The 16998-nt window shown below is 39.0% G+C and overlaps 1 protein-coding gene across 24 annotated transcripts in view; it reads left to right on the forward strand.

The window, feature by feature from the left end:
* EIF4G3 (eukaryotic translation initiation factor 4 gamma 3) overlaps positions 1-16998 on the forward strand; it is a 362883-nt gene that overhangs the window by 228133 nt on the left and 117752 nt on the right. For 22 of the 24 annotated variants that reach the window (XM_049706459.1, XM_033433181.2, XM_033433186.2 and 19 more), the window contains one exon: positions 5415-6254. The exons of the other annotated variants lie outside the window; for them this stretch is intronic. In XM_049706459.1, coding sequence (XP_049562416.1) covers positions 5415-6254 — 840 coding nt within the window. The remainder of the gene's footprint in view (positions 1-5414; positions 6255-16998) is intronic. 24 annotated transcript variants of the gene reach the window in all.

Consider the following 16998-nt stretch of genomic DNA (forward strand, 5'->3'; position numbering starts at 1 on the left):
TCTAAAAATTATTCTTTAAAAAGCATTGGGGGGCTTCCCTGGTGGCGCAGTGGTTGGGAGTCCACCTGCCGATGCAGGGGACACAAGGTTCGCGCCCCAGTCCGGGAAGATTCCACATGCCGCGGAGCGGCTGGGCCGTGAGCCATGGCTGCTGAGCCTGCGCGTCCTGAGCCTGTGGTGCGCAACGGGAGAGGCTGCAGCGGTGAGAGGCCCGCGTACCGCAAAAAAAAAAAAGCATTGGGAATTTGCACACAAAGTGGAGGTATTTAGTGGCATTGTTTTTTCACTGGATTGCAGGATGATAACACAAACTTCTAATGTGTGGTTTCAGTGTTTCCTTACGGCATGCAAAGATAATATGGTGTTCTTTCCCTTTAGTATTCAGGAGCCTAGTAGACTTGAACAGAGACAAGTCCTAAATTTTGTTTTATGAAATAGTTTTAAACCACAAGATAGGTAATAAATCCTAAACTGGCATGCTTCTAAAAGTTTGCAGTGTCAAATACTTCTTTCAGCAATGTTCAGAGTTAGAGACTCATAAACGCTTAAAGTTAAATTTTTTAATATTAAAGCCATTCACCATGCAGGAGTGCAGTTTGTAGGTATTGTGGAAGGCTACTTCCTACCACCAATAATCAAGCAATTTTGAGTCAAAATTCAGAATATTTTCAATCTGAGTGGAGAATTTTCAGGGTATTCCCTTCAAAATGTCATTACTTCTGCACAGTTATAATCCTTTTGCTAGTTAGAATTGTGCTAAACATACTAAATAATTACCATGCAGAGAGGCCTTAAAATATATCCTTTACGCTGACTTTCTCTAGCTGGGCTACAATACAAGGAATTCATAACATATCTTGTTGGTGATAGCTCTGACCTAAGATTTTTGGATTAGGTAGATACCTGCATCTTACCATATTTAGGCCTTGATTTGCAGAAGGAGGAATGTAGAATTCTTTGTTTCCTCTCAGTTTTTTATGCTTAGTGGAAATTTGAATAATAAAATCAACATTTCAAATTGATGTTTGATATAGATATGAGTGAATTGGAAAATGTTCGACATTACATCATTACATTTCATCAAGTTTTTCTTGATGAAAAGAAAAACTTCTGTTTTAAGTATATTTCATAGAGCTTATAGTAACTTTTTGGAACTACTGCTGTCTTCCTCTAGTACCAGCTGTTCTCCAGAAAACTCAGTAGTTCTAATCTTCTGTTTCTAATTCTATCCATAGCTTGTCAATATATAGAATAGTTTTCAGAGTAGTTTTCTTTTTTAAATTAAATATATGTAATTCAAATAAAATTAGAAAGCGTTCATCATTTTTCAGAGAATTCTTTAACAGTTAAGAAAGTTTTAAAAAATTTCTTCTTAACTGTAGATTCATTTTGAAATTAAAGTAGGATACAAAAATGCACTGTTTTAAAAAATTGTTATATTACCCCCAGAAACAATAGATTCTGCATTCTGCAGTCAGATTGGTTTTTCTCTCTTGATGGAAATATCATTACGGAGGGTTTGTACTGGGATCCCACTTTAGCCCCAAAGTCTCCCACTAGCTTGATTCACCTAAATACTTCTTTTTCCATAACCCCCCCCTTTTCCCCTCTGAATTGGAAGAATTTAGGATTTGAGATCATTTTTAGATTCTTGAATTGGAAGAATTTAGCATCTGAAATCATTTTTAGGTTCTAGTTATATGACCTTGGACCTGTGACTTAATTTCTAAAACCCTCAGTTTCCCCCTCTGTAAAATAGGAACGTAATAGTTCTTATCCCTTTGGTGATTGTAAGAATTAAAGGACACTATGTATATATGGTATTTGACCCATTTCCTGGTACATATTAAGTGCTTAATAAATGTTAGCTGCCATAATTAAGTGTCTGATTTTCTCAGTTTTTGATGTGAACAGCTGGAATAGTTACATGAAGACCAAGTTTCCAGACAAATATGCCATTTCCCATTTGTTTTGGTACTTGATAAAAACCCAAGGAAGACCTCAACTTGACTTGTAGAAAGACTGTTGAATGAATTAAAATCTTCAGTTGGTGTGATAGTCTAGAGACACAGCTTAAATGATTGTTTGATGTTTGAAAAAATGCATTCAGCTCAGCGTATTGAGGATATGGTATGTATAATTAAATACAAATAAAAGTTATTTGAGCCTTAGTCTTAGTGCGTTTTGAAGGCTCTTGATGTAGAGTAGGTATTCAACGAATGGTATTCTGTTGTAATTCAACCAGTTGTACCAGTGTAGCTCAACTGGGGCTCTTTTGGAATTTAGGACAGGACTATTCTCTGTCAAATGAGACTGTCCCTCAAACTGCAGGATGCTTACTTAGCATTCTTGGTCTCTCCCCATTAAATGATAGCAACACCGTTTCGGTCATGTGTGGCTCCTGACAACCAAAGGGCGCCCATCTAGGAGCTTGGTTCCACCACTCTATGAGAATAAAAGGGAGCAGTTTTTTCTTTCTTATAAATTTGACATTCATTATAGAAACTGTGGTTAAACAGAAAGAAAAATTATCTCTTATCTCATTATCCAGAGCCATTGTTAATAACCTGTATGTAATTCTAGACTTCGCTATATGCATCTATGTTAGCATTCTGTATTTTTTTTGTTACCAGTAGATTTATGCTCCACGTGCAATTTTTGTGCCCTGCTTTTTAGAAAAACATGTCTTTTATTATAAACAACTTTCTATATAATTAAATACTCTTTTAAAAACTTATTTCAAATGATTGCAGTAATTACCATTATATGCCCTGACCATTATTTCTTTAATAAGTCCCTCATTGTTAGACATTTAGTTTATTTTTCTATTATAATTTTAGTTTATAATATAAATATTTAGTTTATCTTTCTATTATAAATATTGTTGCTTTAAATATTCTAGACCTGTCTTTTCTCTTCAGTGTTTATTTCCTTAGAAAAAATTCTTAAAGGTGAAATTCCTGCAAATTCCTAAAAATGGCCAAATGGTATAAACATTTTGAATGCAGTATATTAGATTTCAAACTATCATGGCTCTGAAAAACATACTCTTAATAGTAAAAGTTCTTAGAGAAATAAAATCAGTGTTCTTTATTTAGATCTACTCTATTATACCTTTCAGCTTTCTGTAGTAAAAGTTTAATGAATTAATTAAAGGACTTATTTCAAAATAAGGAGCTCTCAAAATAATGAAATTTTTTTTTGTTTCTAATTTTCTTTATTAATGTTAGCTATTTCTCAAGAGTATATAGAAGTTTCAGTCATAGGTCTGCTTTTGTTTGATATTTTTAGTATCAGAAATTTTATTTCCCAAAATTAATAATTGAATTGACATACTCTTATTAGATTGTTAATGTGAGATTTACTATTTTCTGCTGTTTAATTTAATTCATCTAGGTTTCATTCAGTGGTCATAAAGGGTAATATCCTTTTTTTAAAAATTAATTAATTTATTTATTTATTGGCTGCATTGTGTCTTCGTTGCTGAGCGCGGGCTTTCTCTAGTTGCGGCGAGAGGGGGCTACTCTTCATTGCGGTGCGCGGGCTTCTCATTGCGGTGGCTTCTCTTGTTGCGGAGCACGGGCTCTAGGTGCACAGGCTTCAGTAGTTGCAGCACGCGGGCTCAGTAGTTGTGGCACGCAGGCCCTAGAGTGGGTGGGCTTCAGTAGTTGCGGCGTGTGGTCTCAGTAGTTGTGGCGCACGGAGTTAGTTGCTCTGCGGCATATGGGATCTTCCCGGTCCAGGGATCGAACTCGTTTCCGCTGCATTGACAGGCGGATTCTTAACCGCTGCGCCACCAGGGAGGTCCCAAAGGGTAATACTCTGATGTACTTTTTAATAGTGGTATCTTATAATCTGGGTTACCCATGTAGCAGTTACTCTGGTTGAGTTGGAAAGTATTTTCATCAGAGATATTTTAATAAATACGTATTTATTTTATATATATCACATATATGTAATAAATATAATAGATGTATTTCTTTGAATGTTTTTGTCTCTTGCCCTGGCAACTTAGTCTGAAATATTTGGCATTCAGAGCCTATTGATCTTATTTCTCCACTACAGTAAATAGGCAGAGTTAAAGAAACACTGGCCTCTAAGCCCATCGATTAAAGTGAATTTTAAGGCCAGTAAAAGTAGTTGCAGTGAATGAATTAGCCTTTAACAGCTTAATTTTACCATCTGTTTATCTGATCAACGAGCATATTTTCTTTGGCAGACTTACTTAACTAAAAGTTATTGTAAACACTCAACTTCACTTATGCATAAAGATTTCTGGCAGAGAAAGTAAAGTCCCTTTCAGTTTAGATTGTCTTTCAGCAGTGCTTAAAATTTTTGTTTGCATTTGATGAACATGCTCATGAGTAGCTGTTTTTCCACTGGAGCCTGTTTATTCCACTAAGGAAACACAAGGCTGTAAACCAGTCTAATCTCCTTTGGTTTCATCTTCCCAGGCATGAATCATGTATCAGTTTACCTGGAATTTTAAAATATAGAAATTTTCCTGAGTTAGCTTTCCTTTCATTTTTCTGGTTTATTATGATTATCAGTTTATTAACCTTTATTATGATTATCAATTTATCTCACTCTTGCTGTCATTCTTTTTCTGTCTATATACAGATGTACATTTTCTGTATTATTTTAATATATATTGTTTATTTTTAATTGGACTTGATTATCTGAATATTAACGTTGGTTTCTCCTTAAAGAATTTTTTTTTTTTACAACTGAAGATACAAGATAAATTTCCATTTTTATTCCTTAACATTATTTCTAGTTATATGCCTCTTTTAAGAAATGAAAGTTAATTTCTAAATGAATTTTTATGTTCAGGAACTTGATTTCACTGAAAATAAACTTCATTGATAATAAATGACACCATGATAGTTTTTATTGAAACAGTTTTTTTATACAGGTAATACATGTTCTTTATAAAAATCCCCCAAATGCAGAAATATATAGAATAAAAAATAATATCTGTATCTAATAATTTAATCTCCAGTTATTTTCCCCTGAACTGTCCTGTCCTGTCTCCATAGTGTATCCTTGGTAGAAAAATTTTCTACAGATGAAGGCTTTCCCTACCTTAAAGAAAAGCCCCATTCCCATCCCGAGAATGTTTTAGTTACAGGTTTGATTAGATTTTCCCTTTGTGTTCTTGACATAGTCATTTGGTGAATTAATTCCTTCTCTTACTTAAAAATAAACTTTATATATGTATTGGAGGTTAAGTAATAGTGGAAAATAGAGAAGAAAATATGACAATGTTTTTGGAGTGGCAAAATAATATTTTGATCTGTCTTCTGCTGCCCATGTTTTAGAGTAAGAGATTAAAAGAATTACCCTAAAATAATACAATACAACCTCTGATCCAAAAATTATTCCTAAATGTCTTTCATTTTTTTCTTTCCCAGAAGAGAAGCCAAAACCAGATCCAGTGTTAAAGACTCCTTCCCCAGTCCTTAGGCTAGCCCTTAGTGGAGAGAAGAAAGAACAAGCAGGCCAGACATCTGAGGTTACTGCAGTAGAAGCCATACCAGAGCTTACTCTGCCTCCATCACCTACCACTATTTCTCCACTTGCTCGAAGTACAGTTGCTTCCCCCACCTCTGCTGCTCTTGGTAGCCAGCCAGTATTCACCACTGCTACTGATGACAGATGTGAACTCTCTTCCTCAAAAGAAGACACAATTCCTATACCCAGCCCCACATCTTGCACAGAAGCATCAGATCCTTCACCAACAGATGAAATTGATGATGATATATGCAAGAAATCTTGTAGTGTAGCACCTAATGATATTCCGCTGATTTCTAGTACTAACCTAATTAATGAAATGAATGGAGTTAGTGAAAAATTACCAGCCACGGAAAGCATTGTGGAAATAGTAAAACAGGAGGTGTTGCCATTGACTCTTGAATTGGAGATTCTGGAAAATCCCCCAGAAGAAATGAAAGTGGAGAGTGTTGCAACTCCTATCACCCCTTCCATAGTTCCCTCCTTTTCTCCGTCTCCTCCAACTCCTCCAGCTTCTCCTCCTCCCACACCAGTCATTGTTCCTGCTGCTGCCTCTAACGTTAGTACTGCTAGTGGTCCCACCGCAGTTCAGAGAGTCTTAGAAGAGGACGAGAGCGTAAGAACTTGCCTTAATGAAGATGCAAAAGAGATTCAGAACAAAATAGAGGTAGAAGCAGATGGGCAAACAGAAGAGATTATGGATTCTCAGAACTTAAGTTCAAGAAAGAGCCCAGTCCCAGGTAAGCTTTTCTGTTATTAATTATATTTTGCTTGTTGAACATGAAAAAGAAGCAGTGTTTGAGTTATTTTTTTTTTATTTTACTTTTTTTTTTTGCGGTACGTGGGCCTCTCACTGTTGTGGCCTCTCCCATTGCGGAGCACAGGCTCCGGACGCACAGGCTCAGCGGCCGTGGCTTACGGGCCCAGCCACTCCGCGGCATGTGGGATCTTCCCGGACCGGGGCACGAACCTGTGTCCCCTGCATCGGCAGGCGGACTCTCAACCACTGCGCCACCAGGGAAGCCCGAGTTATTTTTTAATTGGCTACTTTCCTTGACTTCCAGAAACATCAGATGAATGCTATAATTCCTAGTCTGATTTCTTCATTGGTGTGTTTATGTTTTAGTGCATCCAGCAAAGAGTTACTCCATTGTCTAAAAATGCAAATGAAATTTCAAATAGACAAAATGCCTCCAAGGTATATGTCACCATACACGTGTTTTTTGTTTTTGCCTCATTCATATGAATCGTTTCCTCCGTGGTTAATTTCGTTGCTTTGGGGCTGGAAACCAGCATGGTCTATAGTCTATAGTCCCAGCATGGTCTATAGTCTGTAGTCCCTAATACTGTCTTCTCGTAATTTTAAAGCCTAATCAATCCTAAACTTAAAAGAATTCCTCTATGCAAGACCTCTTCTTTAATCTTGGGTTAAGGAAAATAGCAATCAGAATGTCAAAGGTTTATAACTAGTTCTGAAAAATAAAAGTACCCTCTCTGATTAACTCGCAGATAGGTTTAATGCTCTTCCGCTTTTTCTTCTTAAAGTTTCATTTTTCCTGAAATATTAATTTTATCATTATTACTTTATCATTAATATTGTCAAAGTATTATATTCTTCTGAATTCAAAATTATTTCTTTTTAATGTAGCATCACCTGGAATCTTGGATCTAACCATTAGGTTTTTATAATATTAATCAGAAGTTATCTGAGGCTTATCAACTATTCTTACGTCAGTAGTGCATAAGAATATGGCTTTTAACAAGTCAGCATAGGGCTTCCCTGGTGGCGCAGTGGTTGAGAGTCCGCCTGCCGATGCAGGGGACACGGGTTCGTGCCCCGGTCTGGGAAGATCCCACATGCCGCGAAGCGGCTGGGCCCGTGAGCCATGGCCGCTGAGGCTGCGCGTCCTGAGCCTGTGCTCCGCAACGGGAGAGGCCGCAGCAGTGAGAGGCCCATGTACTGAAAAAAAAAAAAAAAAAACAAGTCAGCATAGCCCATCTTCTGAAACATTGCCCTACACTGTATCATTTGCTCTCTGTGTACCTGTCAAGTTGAGTTATACAATTTGACAAATGGCTGCTCCCCCAGCAGTTGATCTAGATATGTACTGGAGATGTTTTAGTCACCCACATCCCCAATATTTATTGCCTACTGTGACCTGTCTAATTGAGAAACTTGGCAAATCAAAAAACCTGATCTCTACCTTTAAGATGTGGTTTTCCCACCCAGCTCAGCTCTCGAGGTAATTTCCTCATGAAGGTCTCTGAGACGTGTCTGGTTCTTTGGAACTGTAGAACACCTAGTTCCACAGTAAACCAGAGCAGAAAAGCAAACAATGCCAGGCGGTTGGGACTGGGAGAAATGTATCATAAATATTTATAAATCGCCTGTTTCCTCAATAGACTGGCCTCTGTAAGCATCAGTATGCTCCAGAAGCATAGTGCCTTCACTGTTAGGAACTTCCTCCTTGGTGGGGTGATGACCTGGGGCTTTTTTGTAACTCTTTGAAAAAACAATCTTACTTTTGGTGTGGCTGTAGGTGAATGCCCCTCCAAAGAACACTTGTTTGATGGAGAATAGTAATTTGTTTGACCCTTCCTTTTTTCCCTTCATTTACCTGCCTGTGAGTCGTCATTCAACAGTTAGTGATGTGGTAGTTCCCAAAATAGGAGAAGCTATTGAAGAAAAATGTTTTGAAAAAAACATCCAAACAAATAATAGAAAGAATAGCAGGCATAGGGAATACAGTCAAAGATACAGACCATATCTCAGAACTGAAATCAGTATAAAGCAAAGTTCTGCACTGAAATCCCACTTCTACTCATCCCTGACATTCATTCATTCTTTTAAGCAGTTTGTCACTTAGGTGGCCTGATATTGCAAGACAGCTCCCAGGGATAAATGGACAAACAGAATTTGGAGTTAAGTTGTCTTCATAGCATGGTACATTTTTTTCGAAATGCAAATACTCTTGGAGTTAGTAATATAAGTCACCAGCACCTTAGTAAAAGAATATAGATTATTCAGCAGTAAACCAGAAGATAGCTAAAAGAACAACTGTCTTTTGCCATGATTAGGGATGAGGTAGAGGTTAGTGATGTCAGGAAGGAAAGTGTCTTGGCATTTTTCTAGTTTCATGATTTTTTTAACCTATGAATATGTTTTAAAGGAACTAGAAGTTCTGTAACTTCCCTTTATATCTTACACTCTTCAAAATTCAAAGTAAATGAACCTCAAGAACCCATGCACCTCTAGCATTTTTTAAATTGTAAGCCTTACCAGAAACATTCCTGGCCCTCTGATTTCAGTGTTAATATTTTTTAATGTTATTGCTACAAAAGTTAACTATGAAAATTAACTCATCATCATTCTTTTAGATAATATCGACCTGAAATTGTCATATGCTTAATGACTCCCGTCTTTTTTGCACTTATTTAGCGTACCTTGTTTACTTTGAGAGGATATTAAAATTGTAACAGTTTGGTTTGGATATCAGTCTTTTGTTGTTGACTTTTGAGAATAGTTCTTACTGTCTCTGCCTGAGGATGAAACACTTTAAAGCTGGCTTCAGAAACCATTTGCTTTTCACAGCTGTGATGCATAGAAATAGGCAGTAGTTTGTATAGAGGTACTTGTTTAAAGCAGTGAAGTCAGACTTAGGGTGTATGATCCCTTCTCTTACTTCTGCTAGAAAACATTTTCTTGCCACTATTCTAGATCATATTTCTGACTGGAGCAAATTGCAGCAATTCTGGATGCTTAGGGGTTGAAGGGCAAACCCTATAAAACGAGAATTGTGTCTTCAGGGTACTCTGAAAAGCCTCAGAGATGGGCCAGACTTTTGATTCATATGATCACTTCAATAATTAAATGTGCAAAAATCTGTATTAATTGATTTCTTTTTAAAAATATTTATTTATTTTGGGCTGCGTTGGGTCTTAGTTGCGGCATGCGGGATCTTTTGTTGCAGCGCACGGGCTTCTCTGTCTCTAGTTGTGACACGTGGGCTCTCTCATTGAGGTGCGTGGGCTTAGTTGCCCTGTGGCATGTGGGATCTTAGTTCCCCAACCAGGGATCTAACCCACGTCCCCTGCATTGGAAGGCGGTTTCTTTACCACTGGACCATCAGGGAAGTCCCTGTATTAATTGATTTCTTGAAGTCCTAGGAATTTTTATTATGGTTTCATTATACTTGGTGGGGAAGAAGAGAGAATTTCAGAACTTGTGGAAAAACGTTCCCTGCTCAGCATTCAGGAATTCATTTTGTGCAATTTCATGAGTGTATATACTGTGTGACATGCATGCTGTGTAACGTGAACTTTTCCACTTTTAAAAATAATAGTGGGCTTCCCTGGTGGCGCGGTGGTTGAGAGTCCGCCTGCCGATGCAGGGGACACGGGTTCGTGCCCTGGTCCGCGAAGATCCCACATGCCGCGGAGCGGCTGGGCCCGTGAGCCATGGCCGCTGAGCCTGCGCGTCCGGAGCCTGTGCTCCGCAACGGGAGAGGACACAGCAGTGAGAGGCCCGCATACCGAAAAAAAAAAAAAAAAGTGATTTTTTCTTTATCTTTTACGTTCATTATCTGTTTTGATTTAAAGCTATTATTTGAAATTCTTCTAGCAGAGGGAGGTTTCTAATCTTTCTGTTTGTCTTCTCTGGCTTGGATCATGGCTTCTTTGTATATTTTATAAATTTGTTTTATGAACTTATCTTCTGCTAAACTTTCCCGGATGTCGATTGAGGGCAGCTCCTCTCAAAGCATGTCTTAGGCAAAACATTAGCTGGAACTTAATCTGAGTTTAATGTCCTAAACGAACTCTCTTACCGCACACAAAGTAAACGCATTCCCCGTGTATACTAATTTTCAGGATGACAGCAGGTTCTCTACACCTAGTTGAAACCAAACATCCTTCCTTGTCATCACTCTATGTTGGTTCACTGGTTTATTTTGGTCTGTGTACTGTTTTAGCTTCCTTTTCACTGAGACTGTCACTCTGTTAGGAGTCTCAGGGATTTTTATAAGAATCTCAGTTCCAAGTCCTTGCTTTTGTAGGGATCCAAGATCTTGTATGTCCCACGTGGATGTTCAGATGTAAACTCCTTGGTTATAGAGACTGGCAACAGCCTCCCATATCCCCAGTGTTTTAGTGGTAGCAGCAGCTGGCCTGGTTTGTGTGGCTTCCAAGTGTTTGCCTTATATTTCTTGTAGGCTCAACTAAGGTTGAAGGATGGTTTTCAGTTTCTGTAGGCTGCAAGATGAGACATTTATTTCTCAAATGGAGATATGATTGTATGTTTCAAGAGTTGTTAATAAAATTCTGATTCATACAGCCAATCGAGTTGCTGTTATCGCTTTTTTTTATACAGGTTTTTATTAGCTATCAATTTTACACATACTCATATATATATGTCAATACCAATCTCCCAACGCATCCCACCACCACTGCCCTCCCTGCTTTCCCCCTTGGTGTCCATACATTTGTTCTCTACATCTGTGTCTCTATTTCTGCCTTGCAGACTGGTTCATCTGTACCGTATTTCTAGGTTCCACATATACGTGTTAATATACAATATTTCTTTTTCTCTTTCTGACTTACTTCAGAAAGAGAAGTAAGTTTACTTACTTACTTTCTGACTTACCTAGAAGTAACTCTTTCTGACTTACTTCTAGGTCCATCCACATCTCTACAAATGACCCAATTTCATTCCTTTTTTATGGCTGAGTAATATTCCATTGTACATATGTACCACATCTTCTTTATCCATTCATCTGTCGATGGGCATCTAGGTTGCTTCCGTGACCTGGCTATTGTAAATAGTGCTGCAATGAACATTGGGGTGCATGTGTCTTTTTGAATCATGCTTTTCTCAGGGTATATGTCCAGTACTGGGATTGCTGGGTCATATGGTGATTCTATTTTTATGTTTTTGTTTTTGTTTTTTGCGGTACGTGGGCCTCTCACTGTTGTGGCCTCTCCCGTTGCAGAGCACAGGCTCCAGACGTGCAGGCTCAGCGGCCATGGCTCACGGGCCCAGCCGCTCCGCGGCATGTGGGATCTTCCCGGACCGGGGCATGAACCCGTGTCCCCTGCATCGGCAGGCGGACTCTCAACCACTGCGCCACCAGGGAAGCCCTGGTGATTCTATTTTTAGTTTTTTAAGGAACCTCCATACTGTTCTCCATAGAGGCTATATCAATTTACATTCCCACATACAGTACAAGAGGGTTGGTTCCCTTTTCTCCACACCCTCTCCAGCATTTGTTTGTAGATTTTCTGATGATGCCCATTCTGACTGGTGTGAGGGGATACCTCATTGTAGTGTTGATTTGCATTTCTCTAATAATTAGTGATGTTGAGCAGCTTTTCATGTGCTTCTTGGCCATCTGTATGTCTTCTTTGGAGAAATGTCTATTTAGGTATTTTGCCCATTTTTGGATTGGGTTGTTTGTTTTTTTAATATTGAGCTGCATGAGCTGTTTATATATTTTGGAGATTAATCCTTTGTCAGTTGCTTCATTTGCAGATATTTTCTCCCATTCTGAGTGTTGTCTTTCTGTCTTGTTTATAGTTTCCTTTGCTGTGCAAAAGCTTTGAAGTTTCATTAGGTCCCATTTGCTTAGTTTTGTTTTTATTTCCATTACTCTAGGAGGTAGGTCAAGAAAGATCTTGCTGTGATTTATGCCAAAGAGTGTTCTTCCTATGTTTTCCTGTAGGAGTTTTATAGTGTCTGGTTTTACATTTACGTTTTAATCCATTTTGAGTTTATTTTTCTGTATGGTGTTAGGAAGTGTTCTAATTTCATTCTTTTACATGTAGCTGTCCAGTTTTCCCAGCAACGCTTATTGAAGAGACTGTCTTTTCTCCATTGTATATCCTTGCCTCCTTTGTCATAGATTAGTTGACCATAGGTGCATGGGTTTATATCTGGGCTTTCTGTCCTGTTGCATTGATCTATATTTCTGTTTTTGTGCCAGTATCATGTTGTCTTGATTACTGTAGTTTTGTGGTATAGTCTGAAGTCAGGGAGCCTGATTCCTCCAGCTCCGTTTTTCTTTCTCAGGATTGCTTTGGCTATTGGGGGGTCTTTTGTGTTTCCATACAAATTGTAAAATTTTTTGTTCTAGTTCTGTGAAAAATGCCACTGGTAGTTTGATAGGGATTGCATTGAATCTGTAGATTGCTTTGGGTAGTAGAGTCATTTTCACAACGTTGATTCTTCCAATCCAAGAACATGGTATATCTGTCCATCTGTTGGTATCATCTTTAATTTCTTTCATTAGTGTCTTACAGTTTTCTGCATACAGGTCTTTTGCCTCCTTAGGTAGGTTTATTCCTAGGTATTTTATGCTTTTTGTTGCAGTGGTGAATGGGATTTTTTCCCTTAATTCCTCTTTCTGACCTTTTGTTGTTTGTGTATAGGAATGCAAGAGATTTCTGTGCATCCTGCAACTTTACCAAATTCATTGATGAGCTCTAGTAGTTTAATGGTGGCATCTTTAGGGTTCTCTCTGTATAGTATCATGTCATCTGCAAACAGTGACAGTTTCACTTCTTTTCCAACTTGTATTCCTTTTGTGTGTGTGTGTGTTTTGTTTTGTTTTTTGGGGGGGGTACACGGGCCTCTCACTGCTGCGGCCCTTCCCGCTGCGGAGCACAGGCTCCAGACGCGCAGGCCCAGCGGCCATGGCTCACAGGCCCAGCCGCTCCGCGGCACGCGGGATCCTCCCGGACCGGGGCACGAACCCATGCCCCCTGCATCGGCAGGCGGACTCCCAACCACTGCACCACCAGGGAAGCCCCTGTATTCCTTTTATTTCTTTTTCTTCTCTGATTGCCATGGCTAGGACTTCCAAGACTATGTTGAATAATGGTGGTGAGAGTGGACATCCTTGTCTCGTTCCTGATCTTAGAGGAAATGCTTTCAGTTTTTCACCATGGAGAATGATGTTTGCTGTGGGTCTGTCATATATGGCCTTTATTAGGTTGTGGTAGGTTTCTGGAGAGTTTTTATCATAAATTCGTGTTGAATTTTGTCAGAAGCTTTTTCTGCATCTATTGAGATGATCATGTGGTTTTTATTCTTCAATTTGTTAATATGGTGTATCACAATTATTTGCATATATTGAAGAATCCTTGCATCCCTGGGATAAATCCCACTTCATCATGGTGTATGATCCTTTTAAAGTGTTGTTGGATTCTGTTTGCTAGTATTTTGTTGAGGATTTTTGCATCTATATTCATCAGTGATTTTGGTCTGTAATTTTCTTTTTTTGTAGTATCTTTGTCTGGTTTTAGTATCAGGGTGATGGTGGCCTCGTAGAATGAGTTTGGGAGTGTTCCTCCCCCTGCAGTTTTTTGGAAGAGTTTGAGAAGGATGGGTGTTAGCTCTTCTCTAAATGATTGATAGAATTCGCCTGTGAAGCCCTCTGGTCCTGACTTTTGTTTGTTGGAAGATTTTTAATCAGAGTTTCAATTTCATTACTTGTGATTGATCTCTTCATATTTTCTGTTTCTTCCTGGTTCAGTCTTGGAAGGTTATACCTTTCTAAGAATTTGTCCATTTCTTCCAGGTTGTCCATTTTATGGGCATAGAGTTGCTTGTAGTAGTCTCTTAGGGTGTTTTGTATTTCTGCGGTGTCTGTTGTAACTTCTCCTTTTTCATTTCTAATTTTTATTTATTTATTTATTTTTTTGCGGTACGCGGGCCTCTCACTGTTGTGGCCTCTCCTGTTGAGGAGCACAGGCTCCGGACACGCAGGCTCAGCGGCCATGGCTCACGGGCTCTGCTGCTCCACAGCATATGGGATCTTCCCGGACCGGGGCACGAACCCGTGTCCCCTGCATCGGCAGGCGGACTCTCAGCCACTGCGCCACCAGGGAAGTCCATTTCTAATTTTATTGATTTGAGTCCTCTCCCTCTTTTTCTTGATGAGTCTAGCTAAAGGTTTATCAATTTTGTTTATCTTCTCAAAGAACCAGGTTTAGTTTTATTGATCTTTGCTATAGTTTTCTTTGTTTCTATTTCATTTACTTCTGCTCTGATCTTTATGATTTCTTTCCTTCTACTGACTTTGGGTTTTGTTTGTTCTTCTTTCTCTAGTTCCTTTAGCTGTAAGGTTAGATTGTTTATTTGAGATTTTTCTTGTTTCTTGGGGAGGCTTGTATTGCTATAAACTTCCCTCTTTAGAACTGCTTTTGCTACATCCCATGAGTTTTGGATCATTGTGTTTTCATTGTTTTCATTTAATCCATTTGTCTGCTGATGGGTGGGGCTGAGTTCCCTCCCTGTTGGTTGTTTGGCCTGAGGCTGCAGGCTCTTTGGTGGGGCTAATGGCTGACTCTGGGAGGGCTCATGCCAAAGAGTACTTCCCAGAACTTCTGCTGCCAGTGTTCTTGTCTCCATTGTGAGCCACAGCCTCCCCCCTCTCCCTGCCTCTGCAGGAGACCCCCCAACAGTAGCAGGTAGGTCTGGTTCAGTCTCCTATCGGGTCACTGCTTCTTCCCCCTGGTTCCTGATGCACACACTACTTTGTGTGTGCCCTCCAAGAGTGGAGTCTCTGTTTCGCCCATTCCTGTCGAAGTCCTGCAGTCAAACCCCGCTAGCCTTCAAAGTTTGTTTCTCTGGGAATTCCTCCTCCCCTGGTCGGACCCCCAGGTTGGGAAGCCTGACATGGGGCTCAGAACCTTCACTCTAGTAGCTGGACTTCTGTGGTATAATTGTTCTCCAGTTTGTGAATCACCCACCCAGTGGTTATGCGATTTGATTTTATTGTGATTTTGCTCCTTGTACCATCTCATTGCGGCTTCTCCTTTGTCTTTGGATGTGGAGGATCTTTTTTGGTGAGTTCCAGTGTCTTCCTGTTGATGATTGTTCAGCTGTTAGTTGTGATTCTGGTGCTCTCGCAAGAGGGTGTGAGCGCACGTCCTTCTACTCTGCCATGTTGAACCAATCTCCATGTTCTCACTTTTGATTTACTTCAGTATAAAAGAAACATACTTTAATTCAGGAAAATTATTTTAATAATAATCCTTGATTTATTCTCACTTGTGAATATTGAAAAGAGATAAAACGTAAGTAAGCAGAAAATAAAAGAAATAAAAAAAAGCCTTTCAGTTTGTGTAAACTAACCTGAAAAAGACTCACGTTTAAAACCATAACCTGAAGGTCCGCATCAATAATAAGGAATTTGAAATTTATTCTTGCCTTTGCTTGACTTAAACTTCCTAAGCAGTATTTGAAATATCCCTGGAAGATTTGGTTACTGGGGCCAAAAATAGGTCACCAGTGGTTTGAGTGTCCCACAAGCCCACCCTTCCCATATTGTGCACCCGTCTAATTTAACTTCTCATATTCCTCTGGAGGACTGTGTTCTGGAACCTTGTGAACAGAACTTCTTACACATTCTTGGTTCCATGTCATTTATCAACACCAGCAGAGCAATTTTTAAAACAAGGACTCTGAGCTCCCTTTTCTAGAGGCTTGAGTCTGAGTGATCCTTAGGGATAAATAAATTAAAATGACTGGATTTCCCCACCATGTTTATAAAAATATTGGCAACAAAGCTGCCTAAAAAGAACATTTCTGCTATTTTATTCCTATTTTCTTGTTGCCTTCCACAGTGAAATCTTAAGCATTTTCTGTAGAATGCTGGTGCTGGTTCAAGTTCTGTCTATATTTATGTGCTGTGGAAGGAGTCCAGACACTTACCGGGTGGTGGAGCTTATCCACAGACTCAGGTGCCAAGCCTGTCCGGCAGGCACTGTGCACAGGTCCTCCTTGCCTCCTCAAATGGGTTACACTTCCCCACTATTTACAGAAGTTCATTTCTTCGCAACATGAGCCTTGAAGTTTCATTCATTGGATATTAATTAACTTAGTTGTACATGTTTCCATGAATAGACATAGATACTTTGCTCAGAACTTAGCCCACTTTTCCCAGACTTAGTAATTAATCTACCTCGGAAAGAAACCATTGTACTTAACTTGCTTCCAGACAGGGTAATACAGACAGTTCAGGGGAATGCTGTTCTCTTTCAGGCAAGCCTAGTCTTGCTAAAAGCTTTCTGTTTCTCCAATAGCCATCTTCACCTTGCATACAGTAGTCTTGAGAAGTGTTTCCAATATCTTTGACGAGATAATTTTCACTACTAATGCAGAAAAATGTCCAAAATGCATTTCCTTCAGTATATGTTTTTTCTCCATTTTCTATTGCTATATTAATAGTACTTGGTAATTTAGTTGCAATCATAATAAAATCATCTTTTTTTAAATGTTTACAAGAGCTTTTCTCAGGCATCTCAAGCATTAATCTTACGATTTAAGCAGTTGTTTCTGGGATATAATTATTCTTACTTTACTATTACCAAAAATAAGCCGTGGAGGTAAATGGGGTTTTTCAGGGTCGCCGGAAGAGTTACCACCCAAGCCTTCCTTTACATCACATTTCTGTTGTTCTTTGTAACATGCTTTTTACATTGTTA

This window comes from Orcinus orca, chromosome 1 (genome assembly GCF_937001465.1).
Source record: "Orcinus orca chromosome 1, mOrcOrc1.1, whole genome shotgun sequence".
Taxonomy (NCBI): Eukaryota; Metazoa; Chordata; class Mammalia; order Artiodactyla; family Delphinidae; genus Orcinus; species Orcinus orca.